The following is a 20748-nucleotide window of genomic DNA, read 5'->3' on the forward strand; positions in this document are numbered from 1 at the left end:
CTGTAGGAAGAGAATTTATTACTAAATTCATAAGATTAACTACCGTCTAACTAATGACATTTGGAGCAGTGGAAAAAGAACCAGAGTTTCCTTCTATTATATGTCACAAAAAACTCTTTCATATGAACAAATGTTTTACAAACTGCAATGTTTTGAGAAGCTTACTATCCCCTTGCTGAGTAGTAATAAAATTCTCTCTTTTTACAGGTTCAAATACACCAAAACCAACCGATTCAACACTGGTACCCACATCCAAGTGGCCAAGACCTAACACACCGACCGAAGGCACAACGGAACAAAGTACAACACAACCACCCAAGACCACAACGACACGTGCTACCACAACACCAAGTGCAACAACAACCACACGTTCTACTACAACAGTACCAACCACAACTACCTCCACAACAACAAAAGCCCCTACTACAACACCAACTACTACTACTTCAACAACAACGACAGCCTCCACTACACGTACAAGCACAAGACAAACAACAACTACTCAAACAACAACTACTACTCAAAAACCTATAGCTCCTGAGAGTTGTATCCAAGGAGAGTATTATCCTGACCCCTCTGGTGGCTGTAATAAGTTCGCAGCTTGTGTTGGTGGAAATCTCATCATGATGAATTGTGCTCCTGGATTAAGTTGGAATGCAGATGGAAAATATTGTGACTACCCAGAAAATGTTGATTGTGAGAGGGTTGCTTCAATTGCCGCAACTATGTCTATGAGCTTTACAGCTCCCGTTGCTGCACCAGCAGTGACACAGAGTAGTACAGATAAAAGACAAGAAGTGACTCCTGGCACAGACGTCGATTCAAGTAAGTCATAAATCTCTAGTCTTATTACTAAAGTTTGGCTAGTGGTTCAATGTAAGAAATTTTCGTTCACCAGTTGGTAATGCAAGCAGGGTTGTCACTCCTAGTGATTTATCACTATTTTTAGTGACTTTTTATATTGCATAAGCAAAAAATTACTACATTTTCACATAAGTCACTAGATTATTGAAGAAAATCAGTAAATCAACCAGAATATCACAAGAATTTGGTGATTTTTTGTCATCAGGTGGCAACTCTGATTGCAAGTGCTTAATTATCCTTTTAAATTTGAACGGAGAAACATATACTATTGCGTAAATCTTTCATACTTGAGGTAATGTGAAAGAGTATTCACTTATTTTTACACTGCTGTTGTCTTTGAGTATTCATTCTTGAAACAATGAGAAACGCAAAGGTTGTCTTAACTCTACCTAGTTTTTTATTTAGAAACTTAAGTTTAAGTAGCTCTAGCAATGGCGCAAAATTACTAAAATGGTAGTAGTTTATCCCTATATACTGTCTCCTCGTAGAAACCATGTCATAATTTTTTTCATTTAAATCTTCAATCATCGGGTTTCTTTAAGCAAGTGAATCCTCCAAATGAGGGAAGGTCAAGAGAGCTAATCCTCCCCAAATATAGACGTGGTAGGCTTATCAAGGAAAGCTGTATTGTTTGGGCTGAAATATCCTTTTTCAAGGCTTCTACTCCCCGCCCACACAGGAAATTTTTCTTACCCCCCCCCCCCTAACGGTGTTTGTACAACTATAAAATAATGAACATAAATGAACAAATGGTCCATATATCATCTTGTAATAGAAAAAAAAATTAAAAAAGCACATTCTTTAAGTTAACGTGAAGAGAATAACATCATATTTTATGTTTTAAAGTTTCCCAAACTGTATTAGTGCGACTTCATTTTATAATTGGATAAATTTCGGAAAAGAGAGCAGTTAACATTTTATCTCAAGAAAATGAGACCAAATTTTCTTTCTAAAAAAATAAATGCATAATGTAGTGGGTATATAACATTGGTTTAAAAAATAATGTTTAAACTCAAAAGTACAAATTGGGCAATTTATAATTTTTTTGTTCAAAGGAACCCCCAGCAAGGGATGACTAAAAAAAGGCCAGTGTCTGCTATTTTCGAAACATCACCGTTTTCAAGAAAAACATGCCCACATAAATCCATTTCCTACAGGAATCACTTCGTTAGTAGCAACTCATGGAGTTAGTCAAAATCCTGAAATTGCTCTGATAAAAACTATTAAATCAAGCGAATTGCACAACTGGTGTTTTTCCTGTTCCAATTTTACAATCCAGGTGTAGTATTTGTTATTCATAAGCAGCTTTCAAAGTTTATGCCTCAGTAGTTATATGACATGTTTAAACTAGTATTAATTGCCATTCTTTGTAAGTTTGTTTCTTTAGACATGGTTTATTTAGAGTTGCTAGTTAGCGATAATTAGAAATACAAAAATAAGACGAACAATATATGAGTTCTCTCAATTGTAACCAAACTGTTTTACCGTCGCGTTAAAGAATAAAAATGATAGCCCCTCAAGAAAACTAATTGTCAAATGAACCGTGTTTAAACACTATAAAGGGTCCCTAACATCCAGCCAATCACTAATCTGGGAATGTTTTTTCAGCTGAAGCCTGAAGGCATGCAATATCCTACTGAGGATATTGCATGAAGTTAGTGGGTATTATTACAATTTGTCAAACTTCATAAGTAGTTTTTAAATTATACCCCAATTTATATAAGCTTTCTTGCTTTTTTAAGGGGTAGCGGAACATAAAATGTTAATTTTGGGAGAGGGGGCGAAATAAAATTTCTCTGTTCCTCACAAAAGGGTGTGAGCTACTGTCTTTTTCTTTCTTATGCCTGTCGTCTGATAGGCTTTTCTACTAATTCCATTCCCCCACCCACCTCCCCAAAGAGAGTGGATTCGTTCCGGTTATGCCAATAACGTATTTAGGACTTGTGCTTATTCTTCCCACTAAATTTCATCCCGATTCTACACTCTAAGTGATTTCTAAGATTTTCGGTTTCCCTCTCCAACTCCCCCCAATGTCACCGGATCCAGTCAGGATTTAACATAAGAGCTCTTGAGACAGAAGGTCCATTTAAATATCAAATTTCATTAAGATCCAATCACCCATTCGCAAGTTAAAAACACCTCGTTTTTATTTTTTTATTTTTCCGAATTATCAAATTATGTCCTCCTCCCCTAAACTCTCCCAAAGAGAGTGGATCCATTCCGGTTATGCCAATCACGTATCTAGGACTTCTGCTTATTCTTCCTACCAAGTGTCATCCCGATCTCTCCACTCTTAACGTCTTCCAAGATTTCCGGTCCCCCTAACTCCCACCAATGACACCGGATCCGGTCAGGATTTAAAATAAGAGGTCTGAGTTACGAGGTTCTTCTAAATATCAAATTTTATTAAGATCCGATCCCTCGTCCGTAAGTTAAAAATACCTCTTTTTTCTAATTTTTCCCAATCATCCGAATCACCCCCCCCAACTCCCCCAAAGAGAGTGGATCCGTTCTGGTTATGTAAATCACGTATCTATGGCTTGTGCTTATTTTTCCCACCAAGTTTCATCCCCATCTCTCCACTCTAAGCGTTTCCCAAGCCTTCAGGAATCCCCTTCAACTCCCTCCAATGTCACCGGATCCGGACGGGATCTAAAATAATATCCCTGAGAAACGATATCCTTCTAAATCTCAAATTTCATTAAGATCCGATCACCCGTTCTTATGTTAAAAATACCTCATTTTTCCTAATTTTTCCGGATTAACCGTCCACCCACTCCCCCTCCCCCCAGATGGAAACGATTATCGAATCAGAAAAATGATTATTTCTAATTTAATTTGGTCTTGTCCCTGATACGCCTGCCAAATTTCATCGTCCTAGCTTATCTGGAAGTGCCCAAACTAGCAAAACCGGGACCGACAGAGAGACAGACCGCCAGAAATTGCGATCACTATAGGTCACTAAAAATGATTACCCACTCATAAAAGCCAACAATATTAAGTTCAAATTAAGCTATAAGTCAAATATTTTGTATACGTATTTTTTTGTATTTTCAACTTTCATTCGCTTTAAAAATTTTGTATTTCTTTTCTTGATTCGGTTCTTATTTTATGTAACGCTCAAAGGGTTGCAAATACAGCCATTACAGCAGGTGTTTACAAACTCAAACATATGATAATAAACGCCTAAAAAGGGTTGATTGAGACTTTAAAATGGTTATTGAGTTTGATTGCACGCCTCTGTAACTTGTTTACATCTGAGAATTCTGCGAAATGTATGGTAACAATGCTTATATTTGGCTTATTATATTCAGCCCTTTATCAGTTCATTGCTTGCTATGGGTGTTGCTATTTGGGATTATGATAGCTTTCGTACTATTTTCTCTTATTACCGACACAGTAATTGCTTCTCCAATAGACAAGTGTCGGTGCGAATGCCAGACTAAAAAATACGAAAATTGTAAGCAAAAGTTTTATATTTGGTGAACAATGAGACAAAGCCGCAATCACTGTGATTGTGTGCACCCGCAGAAATAAATTTAAAAAAGAGGGATATTTATAAACAATTAGGGCTCTTGAAAAGGAAACATATTAAGACGCCAATTCTTACTTCATAATATGCAGAAAAATTGTTACCTAATACATTTTGAAGCCGCTCTCACTACCCTTTAACCCCAACCACCCCTCCCCCTAAGGCGTAAATAGAAGGCCCAAATTACATATTTCCCATGTATTTTGCCATGCGTTTCAACCATAAATTGAAACACCGCCAAAGAAATTAAGAAACGGAAAAACGCGAGGGAAATATAAAATTTGGGCTATATATATTTGCGCATTAGGGAGGAGGGGGGTAAAGTGTTTTGAAAGTTGCTTCAAAATGTGTTAGCTACAAATTTTCTGCATATTATGAAGTAGGCTAAGAATCATTTTCTCTAACGTGTGTTATTTCATTTTCTGAAAAATATGGAATTTTTTCTGGCAAAATTTGCTCTGTCGAATGTACCAAACTTTGGCCCTTTTTCATTTATTGCACGTCTTCTAAGTAGATACATGTCTGGTTGCCTCCTCCCAGTGAGTGCCAATCATTAGGAAAATTCTAAGGTAAAATTCTAGTTAATTGACTTCTTGCTATCTCAGAAATGGTTTAGGTTAGGAAAATGAAACTTTCAGGGATAGGTCTACAGGCTAAAGTATGTCTTGGGAAGGTAGGAAGCAACTACCTCCACTTCTTCTCCCTCTAGAGGGCCCTGACCTTTGATGACCTTTAAAAATAGGTGTGTTATAAAAGTGAAACCTTGCAAAATAGATTTTCTGCTTAATTCAAGTACAACAAAATTGTTTTCAGCTTCATAACTTTACTCATTCCATTTTATGAAGTTTTAAAGATATGCAAATACATTTCTTAAATTTTGAAAAAAAAAACAATTGATATGGCTCAAAATTCTACTCAAATAACAGGAATTGCATTTTCAGAACTAAAGGCAGAGAAAAAGCCACTAGCAACTGAAAATTAAGGTAAAATGTTGTTTTGTCAAAATTTCAATAGGTAATAGACCTGTCATGTAGGCAAATTTCAGGGCCCTCTAGAGGGAGAAGGAGTGGAGGTGGGTACTTCAAAATACCTTCCCGGGACATATTTTAGCCTGTAGACCCATCCCTGAAAGTTTCATTTACCTAACCTAAACCATTTCCGAGTTAGCAAGAAGTCAATTAGCTAGAATTTTACCAAATTCTAATTTGAAAGAACAGGTACCTCTTCAGGTTTTTTTTTCTTATTTTCGTACACTCTTTACCAGTGCCGTTAAAGGAAAGGGTATTTTTTACTTAATCTTTTGAGACCCTTGGCAAGTTTAAAAAAAAACGAAAAAAAAAAACGTCATAGAAACGTCGACCTAAGAATTGTTTTTAAATGAAACCGGTGTGGATCCAACTGAGTGGGATAAGGAGAAAAAGTAATGAGTATATACTAATTAGGACACATTAGGCCCGTTATTGGACTAATTAGTCCGCTGATATCCTACTTGTACTGACAGGGAAAAATTTTTTAGAGAATAAAAGAACTCTCATTTTACTTCTCAGACTGTTTCTTTTAGAAATACAAAGTTGTGGTCTAAGAAATTTGATGAAAATAGGTTATCATGAAAGTCTTATAACCAGTATTTGGCTGAAAAATTCTAGCAACATTGCAGCTGGATAGCTCTTCTGAAGGAAATATGGTAGTGAAAAAAAAAAAAAACGAAAAACAAACAAACAGCACAATTAGATACCTTATTTTAATCTATTTTACAATATTTTTGTCGCATTGGTGACAGTGCACCCCAATACCCCTAATGGTCTCATATACAGTCCTGGTATATATATATATATATATATATATATATATATATATATATATATATATATATATATATATATATATAACAATGGAACAAAACAACGGAACAATTAAATCAATTCAAATAAAAATTTTTCTTAAACTCTATTGTGACTACTCAAGCGAGTTTATCGACTCATGTTTTTACCGAGTTTATCCAGTCAAAAATCCAGCTACCCATCATGTGACGCTTCACGATATCAAAGACAACGAAGAAATACAGTCAAAAATCCAGCTACCCATCATGTGACGCTTCACGATATCAAAGACAACGAAGAAATATATTATTTAGGACTATTCATGGGAACATCTGGGGAGTGGGGATACATTGTAGAGTAACAACTGAAAAGAGCATAGGATAAGGAATCAAATTGATCAAATTAACAGGTTTTCTTCAAAAGAGCCGCCCAACTGCGATCTTGATAAAATATAATAAAATCTTAATAAGATAAAAATAATGTCATAATCTATTTTATTTTTTACTTAGGGGAAGCACCCTCCCCCTTCATATACAGAATAATTTCTGTTTGTTTTAAGTTTTAATGTTACTCTTACTTTCAGTTGATTTTTTAAAATTTAATTCGTGACGGTTTTCAAATGCTGCTAGAAAATTCCCATCCCACATTGTAAATTTTCACCTGGATAGTTTCCTCAGAAAATTTCTTTCCCATGAAAAACTTTTCCCGTAGAAAATACCCCCCCCCCTCCCTGTAAAAATACCACCCTAGAAAATGTCCGAATCTTTCCCAATAACAAATACTAGGCTATTATGAAATCCTTTCTTGGAAGACTATGCGAACCAAAAGAAACAATGAACTGACGAATTCAAATAACTTTTTTTTATTTTTTTTTCAAAATACTAAAAGAAAATGTAAAACAAAAGTGACATTTTTTTCATCTGGAAATTATCAGAGAAAAAATTAAGCCCAAATTCAGTCAAATTTTGGTGGTTGGTCGTAATTTTTTGGCGAAGCAGGAAAAACAAAATTGACTAAAGAAATACCGTAGTCTGTCTTAAGAAATTCAGGTTATCCACATAGTCATATAGAAGGCACAAAACCATGATTAAAAAAGCCCTTTTAGGACTTGAACCTTTGGCGTCCTAATTCAAAGTGCAAGCTCTACCGACTAAAATACAAACTATTAATCCAATTTAATCCATTGGAATTTATTGGACCATAATTGCCTATTTACAGCCCTTTTCCCAGGGACTGTAGAGTGTCAGGTCATCACCAAAAGTATGGTTACTGGACCTTTCAACTATGCTGAACAAGTTGTTATCTCATAATTCTGATCGGACGACTTTAGGAGAAGGGGGCCTCTGAGGGGAGGGGGGCTAGCTGCCCTTCAATCTTTTTGGTTGCTTAAAAAGTGTAATAGAATACTATAGAAATAGAAACTATAATTTTTGTTCGAATTCCGTTGAGCCACATCTCTTTATGTTGTTCTAGTAACTTACGTGTCCTGGTTAAAAAAAGAAAAAGAGGACAAATCAGTACTACCCCTGCAGAAAAGTGATTTTCTTTGTTGTTCAGTGTGGGGGGCTTTAATTACCCTATACAAGACTTTTTGACCATATTGATTCCAATGGTGCAACTTTGATCTGATGCCATTTTTGAGGGGTTGCAGTCTCTTTGAAAGTCATCTAAAATTTGTTTTCTCAATAAACTTTTACTTTGAGGAGTAACAGAAGTAATAGTTACTACTCCTATGAATGAGTGTCTCATTACTATTCTATGAATCAATGTCAGATGACAATTTTTTTACATTAGGAAGTTTTTTGTTTTCAAAATGCACTTTTCAGCTTTTGATGACAATGGGCTGGGGTTTGCTCTTTACTAGGTTGCTGCTACTGCTGCAACCACGATAGAAGGCACAAAACTAGAAAAAACGCCCGATACTGATATGCACGATATGATGCACGGGATATCAATACGCCGATACCGATACGCGCGATTGCGATACACCTGATACCAAAAAGCCATATACCCCACACAGCCCTTCCCTAGGGACTATGGAGGGTCATATCATCATCAAAATTGAATTTTTTGGACCTTTGAACTGGGTTGAACAAAATGATCATGTCTAAACTTTCATAGGACGACTTTGAAAGGAGGGGGCCTTTTGGGAAAGGGCGCTAATGCCCTCAAATCTTTGTGTTGACTTAAAAAGGACACTAGAAAAGTCAATATCAGTTCAAGTTAGGCATTAAACGTCTCTCTAGGGGTTTCTGGTCATTCCCTAGCCCTGGTAGGAAGAAAAGGAGACATGAGTGCTACCGATACAAAAAAGTGATTTTTCTTGGTGTTTAAGGTGGAGGACTGCAATTATCCTACATGATTTTCGACCATGATGATTCCAATGGTGTACTTTATTTCAATCTGATGCCATTTTCAAGGGGTCTCAGGCTCTTAAAATCACCATACTTTTTCACAATAAACTTACTTTTAAGATTAACCGAGACAATAGTTACCATTCCTGATTCGGTGCGATGACAATTTTTTTCTCTTTTGGCAGTTTTTTTTTCAAAACGCGTTTTTCAACTTTTGGTTACAATGGACTGTGGTTCACTCTTTACTAGGTTACAGCTACTACTGCAACCATGATTTCATCCTTGTCAAGACTCAGCAGAAATAACATTTGACGATAACCAAATACAACCTGAGAGTCAAGGCCTCAGTTTTAAAATCATATTAAAATCTTTTTTTGTTAGTAGGCCATCCCTATGTATAGTAGTGTTCCATTATATTCTTATGCATGTCTGTGTATTTAAGCTTTTCTTTTTTAGTGATAAAAGTCGATTACGCACAACCATGTGCAACTGGTCAATTGGCCCCAATGCCCGGGAATTGTAATCAGTACCAACTATGCGTTTATGATAAATGGCTCGCCATGACATGCCCGGAAGGATTACATTGGAATCAGGTAAGACCATTATTTTTTTTACAATTTCTTTTATTTCCGTAAATACTGCCATCAAGGCTGTACGCAGGATTTTTGTTGGGAAGGGGAGTTCAATTTTTTTTAACACATCATAAATTTGTTTATATGCATTTTTGCATATACGGTATTTCATATATAACGTATACATTGCCCTTTATCAAAATGAGTTCTCTTCTGAAGATCCATTTGAGAGCGTGTCAGGGGGCAGGGTCCGTCCTAGACCCCAAAATGGTAGTTGTAAAACACTTTTAAGCTATAAAACGCATGCCACTCTTCCCTCCAACCTTGATGTAAAGCCTGTGAGTCAATCATAAAATAAGATTATCTTTAAAGATAGAAAGATGTTTCGATGGATAGAAAAGGAGAAAGAGAGGGAGAGAGAGAAGATGAGAGAGAAAACGAGAGGCAGAGAGAAAGAAGAAAAGAATTTCTCCGTAGCTCATCAAAACAATAAAAGAATCTTGAATTTCGTTGTCTATCTGCTAAATCTTTTGGTTTGTTCGAGGGGTCTTCATGTAAATGACAATTATAAAATAATAATGCACAAGGGCTATTTATGTTCATCATGTAAAGTCCCACATTATTGCTAGTTTATACAAGATTCATGTGTTGAAAACCCTGAGACTTGGAAAAAACTCCCAAGACATTAAATAATAAAAAATATATTGACTATGCTTTTTGGAAGTAATGTTTCATGTATATTTACTCTTCTCCATATCCCACGTTCAGGACAGATATTGCAAAGTTTGGGAAAAATCTAAAATAAACAAATGTATAAGGAAAACTAATAGGTTAAATTTGACAATGCTTTTTATTCCTAAGAACTCAAGTATTATAGTTATCACACTTATTATAGTTATTACACTTAATTACAACCAAATTAAAAGACCACTACACTTTCAAAAGAAAGCTAAACCCTCTTAAGTTCATTGGTTCCATATATTTTTAGCTGAATCTGTGCTGATTTTTCACATGTTTTTTTGTCTTTTTTTTTAATATGGCAGCATCTACTCCCAAAATTTTATAACTGCATATGGACAGTTTTTCATGTAAAATTGAATTCTCAATTTTTTTCTGAATTTTTTAAGATGTTAGGTTTCGCAAGTTTCCATTTAACCAGCTTAAACAAATGGATTTTGGTTTTACTATTCTTGGTGCCTTAAAAAAAATGTGTTCTCCAACTTATTTTTGCACAGAAGTATAATTATAATGACTGAAAGCGGTTGTTCAGTGGTATTCAAAACTATTCCCCACCCACTAATAGCTCATAAAGGGATCTTAATTATCAGGAGTTCTTAGATAAACAAAATTTGTGTTTATCATTTCGAAGGACATAGGATTACTTTTAGCGAGTAACGGATTGCAATATCAAGATATTTTTGTTACTAAAATTCCTATATTTTTCTCCCATTATATTAGGAAATAATACTTCAGGAATTCTGAAGGTTGAGGAAGTGAATCAGGCTTTTAGATTCAGAGATTACATTTAATGCCAAACTGCAAAGTTCTTACTCAGGCTCTTAACCCATAAAAATATTATTCTTTGAAGTGAAAGCTGCTATTCTACCCATTCACTTAATAAAATTCTAATTTAGGGTTCTCTAATATGTGACTGGCCGTCAAATGCAAATTGTAAAGCCGAGGAGATTACTGAGCCTACTGTAGCCCCAACTACTCCTCCTTCAACAGAGCCACCAAAACCACCAACAACAGCGGAACCAACTTCAAAGCCAGAAGAGACAACGACATCTGCTGAGACTAAACTGCCTAGCACGACACAGATGTCTTCTACAACGATCGCTGGAAGTACTTCGACAATTGTCACAACGACACAACCAATAACAAGTCCGGTTATAGCAACAAAAGCACCCACTTCTGGTACAAGTACTGAGCCACCAAAACCAACAGGAGATGGTAAGCTGTTTATCTTTAAATATGCTTTACTTTAATGTTGCTTTGATGTTCTCATTGAAGTAACTCTAATAGCTTCTTTTCCCTACGTGGATCAGTAGCGACAAATATATTTATTATTATTGGTGGTGGTTCTATCTGTTTTTAGTTTAGTTTTTTTTCTTTTTATCTTGTGATAAAGGACGCATAGTTTAGATACAGGGAAAATATTCGCGTTGTTTTTATCTTTCATCTCTTTTCTCTCTACTGGCCGCAGTCTCGTTTGATGTTTTTTTTTGTTGAATTTTATCTCTCTTTGTTGTTTGTTATCTTTAAGTATCTTACAAACCTTAATTAGAAATAATACCATTTATGGCTGAATCACGCGGAAAAACTAAAAAAGGCAGTAGACTAATGTATAACATTCACCCTAAGGAAAATTGAGTACCCTTAAGCAAAGAGAATACTGTCGTGTATTTCCGTGTTAAAGAGTGTATTTTAATACCATTAATTTATTTTTGTGACGTATTTTTGCACGTCAATCACAAAAACAGTCATCCAATTAAACTCTCTTCTCCCTCGTTTAGTTATAAATATGTTAATCATTTTGAGTGATGACAGAATTACAGGAGAATCTGTGTACATAAATACGTATGTAATACATAAATACATATATTAAAAGCTTTGTATTACCAATCGTCATCAGCTGGATAATGAATTTTATACGGTATTTGTTTCTATTAGCTTATCATCAACAAAATTGGCAATTTCCAATTACTCTTTAAATATACATAGCTCTTATTTTTTTTTTAACGACGCTGTACAAAAAGTAAACACACACAAAAAAATACACATTTTAACTGACGAGAAAATCCGTATTGCTACCAATTTTTTAGATCCTAAAAGTGTGTGTTATTGAAAACACTAGTTGAAAATATATTGAAATAATTAGTAGAGAAAGCACCTATTGATAAACCGAATAAAAGATATACATTGCAACTGACGAGAAAATCCGTAAAATGAAGCTGCTAGGAATTTTTTAAGATCAAGTAAAAACATATAAAATAGTTAATAATGAAAATACTTACCTAAAACCGTATAAAAAACATGGACAATAGAATAGACTAAAAAATAACTAAAATTAAACTATATACGAATTTTAAGATGGAAAACGATTAGCAATATTGAAAACAACTACTAAAACCACATCAAAACACCTAATGATAAAAATCCACGATGAAAATCCAGTGAAGTTATGTACATTGGAATTCATGAAAAAACTAGTAAAATTAAGGGACATATGAATGTTGTATTTATTAGGTTATATAGTAGTGGATAATTTGAACTAACCAAAAAAGAAAATTTCGTTTATTCAACAGATTAGTTTTCAAATTATTTTTCAGTTTGTAACATAATACAGAGCGAAGTTAAATATTTGTTTCGGTTGATGGGTAAATGAATTTCAGCTACCGAATGAAAGTAAAATTGTCTTCTTACATTAACATATTAAGACCGTAGGACTATAGACAACGTACAGAAAATTTTCTCAAGAATCATAAACCTTGAGACATAAAACGTTGCTTGTACCGCACTGAAAAAAGAGCATTGCAAAATTTACCATTATATCTTTTAATTTACTCTTAAACAGATATTGTGCCTCTTACCTTTTTTTCTATTTGACAGTGTATTACAAAATACCCACAATATTTTTTTGTCATACAAATCGTTCAAGATTGCATACCTTAGTTTAGGTTGAGGAAAGTCATCAATTTCCATCCAAGGTCATAAGTCTAAAAAGGTTGCAAAATGTTACAGATAGTTTCAATCCTTATAATATTCGTACACACAGGAAACATATTTTCATCTTTTCGATGTTTTTCTAGCAATCATAATTATTTGCTTTCCTACTATTGATTCCAACGTTGGGAGAGGGAGAGGGGGGGGGGGGGGGGTTAAAACACTAAAGTAGGCAAGGAATATGGACCAGTCAAAGGTCAGATAGGGGATTTCCAATACGCAGAAAATGGATGCACTTTTAGACCAATAACTTTTAAGTTTTACTGTTGAGAATATTTATTATAACATGGCATAGCTTATAATCTGAATGTTCTTAGTTCAATTCAAACTCGTTTCACGAAATAAATAAATAAGATATGCAACAATGGTTGAGTCTTGAAACAAACTTAAAGCACCTACCTCCAAGGACTTATCGACTAAAACTATTTTTGTTGCTGCTTCTAAGCTCTAATTCTATTCTCTATATAAACGATGAGATCGTGTCCAACATTAGGCCTATGCAAGTCAGATAAGAAATCCAACATACTGATAAAAACATGAGGTGGGGGAGAGTCAGTAATTGACCTACACTTGTGTAAGATAACCTCTCTTTTTACTAACAAAGGCACGTAAAAATCATACCTTAGAAAAAGCTGTGTGGTAGCCATTTTGCTCAACGAAAAAAAAATGGCTCAAATGGAATTGAATAACTAATTTGATTGAAATTTTCAGACTCAATGAAGGTAATTTGCTACTTTACAAATTGGGCATGGTATCGACCAGGTGCTGGAAAATACACTCCTGACAACATTGACGCATCCCTGTGTACTCACATGGTGTATGGTTTCGCAACCCTGGATTCTACAAAGCTAATCATGAAACCATATGATACATGGGCTGATCTAGATAACAGTGAGTAGTAACATTAATAGGCCTACTTAAATTGTAGCACGTTTCTGAACCACAATTTTTTCATATCTACCAACGCGAAAGCGAAAAAAAGTCAATGGTCCTTGTTAATCGCATATTTTTAAATCAAACTGGCGCTAGAGAAGTAAATAACTTAAATTTTTTGAGCAGTTTGCATCCTCAAGGGTAGTATTAATGTTTTTTCATAAGCATTTTCAATTAAAATCTTTTTTTTATTTGTCTTGAGTCTTTTAAATTTATACTAACCATTTATTAAACTTACAAAAAGAGCAAGTAATTACTTTTCCAAACTTCTGGTCTCACTTAGTGTAAGAAATCAATCAGTAGCTTATACTAAAATTTGTCAGTAAAAACAAAATCCATGCTTAAAACTTGAGCATAACCTAACTCACCAGAATTATACCCAAACAACGTTTATAGTCACGCTCGACGTCAAAAGGTAAAAAAAAAGTTATAAAATCTCTCCTACTAATACTAATTTGTCCCCAAATAGTAGCTACTAGAATCATACATTTTCATCTTAAGCTAGATTTATCTTACTTGGGTATGTCCCATCCCAAAATGCCACGCATTCACAATTTCAATAGTATTACTGTTATTGCATGCTTGTAATCTCCTCACCTGAATTAGTTCTCCCCCTCCCCCCTGTTCTGTCATAAATTTTGCATTTGAAGTTGAAAAATTCAACTCGAAAAATTTCAAGTGGAGTACGTAATTTACTGATATATCTTATTACTTTACTGATATATTTTCAATATTCGTATGTAACCTGCACTCAAGAAAACTAGAAATAATTTCTGATAATTTTCCAGCTAAATGGCTGGTAAAGAATAATCCTTCTATTTTCGTTTTCGCCAGTGTTTGTTTTACGGTACAAATTGACATTGATCGGCATCAAAACAATATAGTTTCATTTATGCACAACGTAATTTGTTTATTACTTCCATATAAAATAATTCTTTTTATATAATATAATTTCCACATAATATAATATAAGCAATGATTGCTATTTTTCCACATAATACAATTTCCAATATAATTTCATTTATGCACAATATAATTTCCTATTTAGGGTAAAAAATAAGTGCTGCCCCGGCTTAAAACGTATGAATTTGCATTGTGATCTTAAAAATCTCTCTTGAAGTTGCGATCGCTAGTACTCAGATTAAAGGTTCCCATTTAGAGCCCTGTTGGAGGAAGGGAGGGGAGGGGGCTTAAATTATGTATAACCGAGAAGAAGTTAACTGCGGGAAATATACTCTTCAAAACTCCAATATGGACAAAGGTTAAACTTTTCTTTGCTGGGAAGCCAAACCTTAGAGATGGATATACCTTTCTGTCAGCCATCTACTATTTAATAGTTTATATTTACTGTACTTTTGAAAATGGTACTCTGGTACTCATACGCATACATCGAAAAATCTACATTTAGTTGACGATAACACTTTACGATGGCTATATATCAACTCTCTGGAAAACGTAATTGAACTGTACGAAAGTATAAGAAAGAATTATCCAACGACTTTGAGTGATTCCCTTTAGCAAACTGCTAAAAATTGAGCTTGTATAGGGGTATAATTTAGCCAACCAGACTTGTCGGTTAAAATCAACTGAAAAAGAAAAACCGTCAACAATAACCCTAAACAAGGCAGTTTCTAAAATATGCAATCTTCTATTTTGAATATTTAGTAATGAATAATTCAAAATATAGTTTAAAAAATCTTTAAATTACAGAATTCTACCAAAAAGTTGTTGCCCTCAAGGAAAAAGGTGTCAAGGTTGTAATAGCCCTCGGCGGATGGAACGATTCAGCAGGAAACAAATACAGTCGCCTAGTAAATAGCCCAGAGGCCAGGAAGAACTTCATAGATAACGCAATTGTGTTTATAGAAAAATATGGCTTCGAAGGAATAGATTTGGATTGGGAATACCCTGTGTGCTGGCAGGTAAACTGCATTCTTTTTTACATATTTATACACTTTAATTTTTGGTAGATTTTATCATTTTATTTTTTTGTTCTTTTCTATCAATTCTAAGGTTTGATTTATTCTTGTTTTCTCTTGTCCTTTTTATAAATACAATGGAGCAAATATTAGTGGCTAATAGCTTAAGATTGGCTGATAGTCTTACTGCCTTCTTTATTTACGTTGATTTTTAAATTTATTATTAGAAATTTTGTGGCATTCAATAGATAAAGCTTCGTGCAGTAGACAAATTTGAGCCCAGCTGTTTTAGGCGATGGCTGCACCAAAAGTGTTAGCACTTTCTCAATTTTGGACTTTCTGTCAGATAATTATAGCGACAAGCATTATTGCTTACCATTTGATGTATTAATAAATAAATAAATAAAAAGAATCATTCAACGTTTCTTACTTTTTCCAATTTTGCAAATTTCTCCTGTAAATGCTCCCTGGAAGTGAAACAGAGTGATTAGTAACCAATACAGCATGCACAAAAGATTTGTGTGAAAGCTTTGGGCAGGAAAGATTAGAGAAGTTCAGTAGGAGTTTAGCAGAAAATAAATTGTGGGATGCTTTGCGACATTGCTGTCCATTTGTTGTTTTTTAGTTTTTTTTTATATATTATACTCCACTTGTGACGATATGTTCTTTTGTGGGAAATTGAGTGCATTCATTCACATATATACTAATCTCCTTTTTCTCAGTAAGGGATTTTTCACCCATTCTCCATTTTAATCTTCTTCATACTTATTACATTTTTGGGGACAAAGAAAAAATTAAAGCACAAAAAAGCAAGATGGGTCTTCTGCATTTTATAATATGGTCAATATTTGGGAATAATGTGCTGCAGCGCCTCTACCTATTGTACTGATTGTAAATAATGCTTTATTTTTATGTAGCCTAGTCGTTTCTTTACCTCATGAGAATGTTATCCCTTAATCCCTAATTTTGATCCAAAGAATAAGTTAGATATTACCTATAAGACGTTTTTCTTGTGCCTCAAGATGATTGCCCCCCTTCCTAATAAAAGCCCTGGATACAAGCCTAATTTGCAATAAAATTTTTTTTTACCACTTTATTTTTCTAACGACAATCCATATAGCAAGTATTTTTAAAGCCTAGTATTGTAGTTTTTTTTACCGAATGGGCATAAGCCTGTTTTACGATTTTTTATATATTTCATTCCTCTACTTTAAGAAGATACAGTTTTTCCTTATCACTAATTCTCATTGAATTCTAGGTTGACTGCAGTAAAGGACCTTCTTCTGACAAAGAAGGATTTGCTCTCTGGGTTAAGGAGATCAGTGAGGCTTTTAAGCCGAGGGGATGGACAGTTTCTGCTGCAGTGTCACCATCAAAAACAGTTGTTGATGCTGGTTATGATGTATCAACTATTAATCAATATTTAGACTGGATTGGAGTTATGACATATGACTACTATGGAAACTGGGATAAGAAAACTGGTCATGTGTCTCCACTCTATCATTTCCCCGAGAGCGACTTCGATTATTTTAATACGGTAAGAAACTATGAAAATTGGAAGTCGTATTTTGTGTCTGATTTGTCGGGAATCACGTTTATGCCAGACATTCCAGTTTTCCATGGGAGGTGGTTCCTCTAGACCAGCCTTGTATATGTGTGTGTGTGTGTGATATGAGAGGGGGGGGGGTCCCCAAATAGCACATTGGTATATCTACAATTATGAAATGGTGGTAATTAGTAAAAATTTGTACCTAATTTAAATTTTTTCCAATAAATATGGGTCTTTGTTTATTTGATGTAATAAAAAAAAATCTCCTTTTGCGTTTTGAAACTCCATTTTTTAAGGAGGAGCCTTCTGACCAGCCTAGTTTTTGTGGGAGGAAGTATGTGGAAGGGGGATTCCAAGTGCTCCGTAAATCTACATATACTGCTACTACTACTACTACAACTACTACTACTAATAACTCACTGCAGCACCAAGCCGCCTGAGGCCAACACAGCTACGGACGCTTCTCCTCCAACCTGATCTATTCAAGGCCTCCCTCTTTACACCCTCCCAGGAAGTTCCCATTTCCTTTAAATCCTATGAAATAGTTGTAAATTGTTCGTATGTGAATATATTTTATTTTCTAACTACACACCTAGACCCAAGATCTGATGAAATGAGAAAAAGGGGAAAATGAATCCATGATGTAATTTTTACTCCTTGAATAAATATATGTAATATATATAATTATATATAAGAATGGTAAAAAATAGATACTAGCCACACGGAAAATCATCGTAAAATATGTGATATTGGAGAGAATTCCGGAACATTTCGTTGCTATACCTAGTCCAAAAGACGTATCTGCGTATCCTTCTATTTCTTTTGTATTTACAAAAGATTACTAAATCCATAATAATAAAAAAAATCTGAAAAAAATAAAACGATTGTAAGGGCAAAAATTCTTACTTAAGAAATTTGAGAAATAGTGTAATTATTTACCCTTTCCTTTAGTTTTGACATTGTTCTTCTAGATTTTTTTCGCTAGATTCTATCTAGATTTGCTTTTGTCAGTTCCACACAGCGTTTGATTTAAACTTAATTTGATGGTCGTTTTTTAACATACGTTTTAAACTTTATAGCTTATCTCGTTCAAACACTACTGTAAGCATCACAGGTATGTCCAGAGGAATTTTTTAGATGGGTGAAAAGGATCTTTCCTCTGGCATGTCCTTACTTGGGTCTTGGTTTTAATAGGAAATGAAGGGTATTAAGGAAATCTGTGCTGGCTTAGACACTTCGTGTTTTTTACGGCTTGAAAGTCGTAAATGTTTTTAAAAATGTATAATTTTCAGTTTATATGAAGGTAAAGAAAAGTCTGTGCCATAAATAAAACGTGGCTTTTGGAATATTTTCTGCGTCAAAATCTGCAAAATGAAAATTGGATTCTTCATCTAAAGCATTCTTATACTTTTTGAATCAATTTTAATCTTCTAAAAGGAACAGAAAAAGTGCATGGCAAAACCCTGAGGTTTTGCATTTCACTTTGATCTTAAACTATGAACAAAAAGAAAAAAAACAAGTCTGAATCTCAGTAACTCCTAAAATCTCCAAAATTGTAAGTCTATCGCAGCCTTGTGATAATCTTGATACGGAAGGAAAGCTCACCAAATTTATCCAGAGCTTCGATACCGTTTAGTTATATCCTCGAGTTCTGCATTTCTGCGCGGCTTAACGGGTTTTATCATTATTTGTTTATTTTAGGATGTATGTAGTTCATATGTTAGGAAAGCGTCGGATTAATAGATATAAGTGGAAAAATTGTTTGATTTAAACTTGTCATTGGTTGTTTTACCAAAAGATGATAATCTTGTCCCTTCATCAAGCTGCCTCTTGTCTTAGAGGAAAAATTAATACTTACTTCCACGATACTGATCGATATGTATATTTTACCAACTCCAAAAGCAGCTAATACCCACCTCATTGAGCACTCACAGTCAAAATAAAGTAGTTGTTTTAAGCTTTGTAAAAAAAAAAATATCTAAATTTATTGTATTTTTTAGAACTACACTATCAATTATTGGCTATCCAAAGGAGCAACGAGGGACAAGCTGACAGCAGGTGTACCCCTCTACGGACAAGCTTTGAGTTTAAGGGACAAAAACAAAAATGGCTTAAATGCACCAGCTACAAATCCTGGACAGGCCGGTGAATTTACTCGTCAAGCTGGATTTTTGGCCTATTATGAGGTAAATTAATCCTTTTAATACTTTTAATTGTTCAAGTAAAAGAAAAAGACATAACAATTGATAAAATACAAAACAACAAAACTGTATGCAAAAATGAAAAATTTGTAAAAGAACTTAATGGCTGCAAATATAGGTAGTGGATAAATGGTTCCGTAGCAAATTTAAAAATCCATTTCTTATCTACTATAAAATTATTAACTTTTTAGATACATTAAACATTCTGTGCTCGTGTTAGAAATGAATTTTTAAGGATCGTATATTCTTTTTGCTATAATTCCTTAAATTACCCTTTTTTCATAAACAGAGTAGTTTCATTAATATATATTCCAGGACGAAAATTTAATTATTTTTATATAATTAAAAATTATGTGGTTGCGCACTGTTATTATTATAACAGTTTTAAAATGCAAAAAAAACTATTTTATTATTGAAATAAAAAACCACAAAAAGAGAAGGAACAAAGAATGAAAGAAAATATAAGAAGACTAAGTTACTATTATACAAAAATCTACCCTGTACCGTTATGAAGAATATACTTTAACCTTGTTAACCATATTGCCTTCTTTTGCAGATATGTCACCGTGTCAACATAAAGGGAGGATGGACTGTAGTCAGTGATCCAGAACACAGATGGGGCTCCTATGCCTACAGAGGCAATCAATGGGTATCGTTTGATGATTCTTCAATGATTGAAAGGAAAGGAAGACTATTCAAAGAGTGGGGACTTGCTGGAGTTATTGTATGGGCTCCAGATCTTGATGACTTTAGAAACAGATGTGGCTGTGAGCCACATCCTCTGCTAAGAGCCTTGAATAGAGGAGTTGGAAGACTTGAGGGAGCTGGACCTGATTGCTCCTTACAAAGTAGGTTTTGCTTTGTGGTGTGTTTACAAACTGTTTACCGTTTAAGAGTGTTTGCATAAATCAATCAAAAAGATAGAGAGTCTGAGTGAAAGGCGGCTTCTGTTTCCATAGAAATGTATATTGAACCCCGATAAAGTTTCTTTTGACGGGAAAAAAATTATGCACTTCCTGTACATTTTTGGCATTCTAAAAATTGTTAAGTTGCTAGTCTGTACATTGGTTGACTCGACTTATTGCTTAGACTCAACATCTTGACAACTTTATAAGCCTTATCCTCTACTAAGAACCTTGGGTAGGAGTGTTAACTAGTCCTGAATATTCCTTACAAAGTTCCCACATTACTACTACTACAATTGGAAACTCTGCAGCACTAAGCCACCTGAGGTCGACACAGTAAAGCATACTTCTCCTCCACCCTAATCTATTCAAA

General features: G+C 34.4%; 1 protein-coding gene across 1 annotated transcript in view; it reads left to right on the plus strand.

Annotated features, from left to right (window-relative positions):
• Nucleotides 1–20748, plus strand: part of LOC136027672 (probable chitinase 10) — a 231098-nt gene that overhangs the window by 193265 nt on the left and 17085 nt on the right. Inside the window, 8 exon segments of the mRNA XM_065705119.1 lie at nucleotides 208–825; nucleotides 9027–9163; nucleotides 10777–11095; nucleotides 13580–13759; nucleotides 15512–15723; nucleotides 16979–17257; nucleotides 19270–19455; nucleotides 20027–20318. Coding sequence (XP_065561191.1) covers nucleotides 208–825; nucleotides 9027–9163; nucleotides 10777–11095; nucleotides 13580–13759; nucleotides 15512–15723; nucleotides 16979–17257; nucleotides 19270–19455; nucleotides 20027–20318 — 2223 coding nt within the window.

Source organism: Artemia franciscana, chromosome 5 (assembly GCF_032884065.1).
Source record: "Artemia franciscana chromosome 5, ASM3288406v1, whole genome shotgun sequence".
NCBI classification, from domain to species: domain Eukaryota; kingdom Metazoa; phylum Arthropoda; class Branchiopoda; order Anostraca; family Artemiidae; genus Artemia; species Artemia franciscana.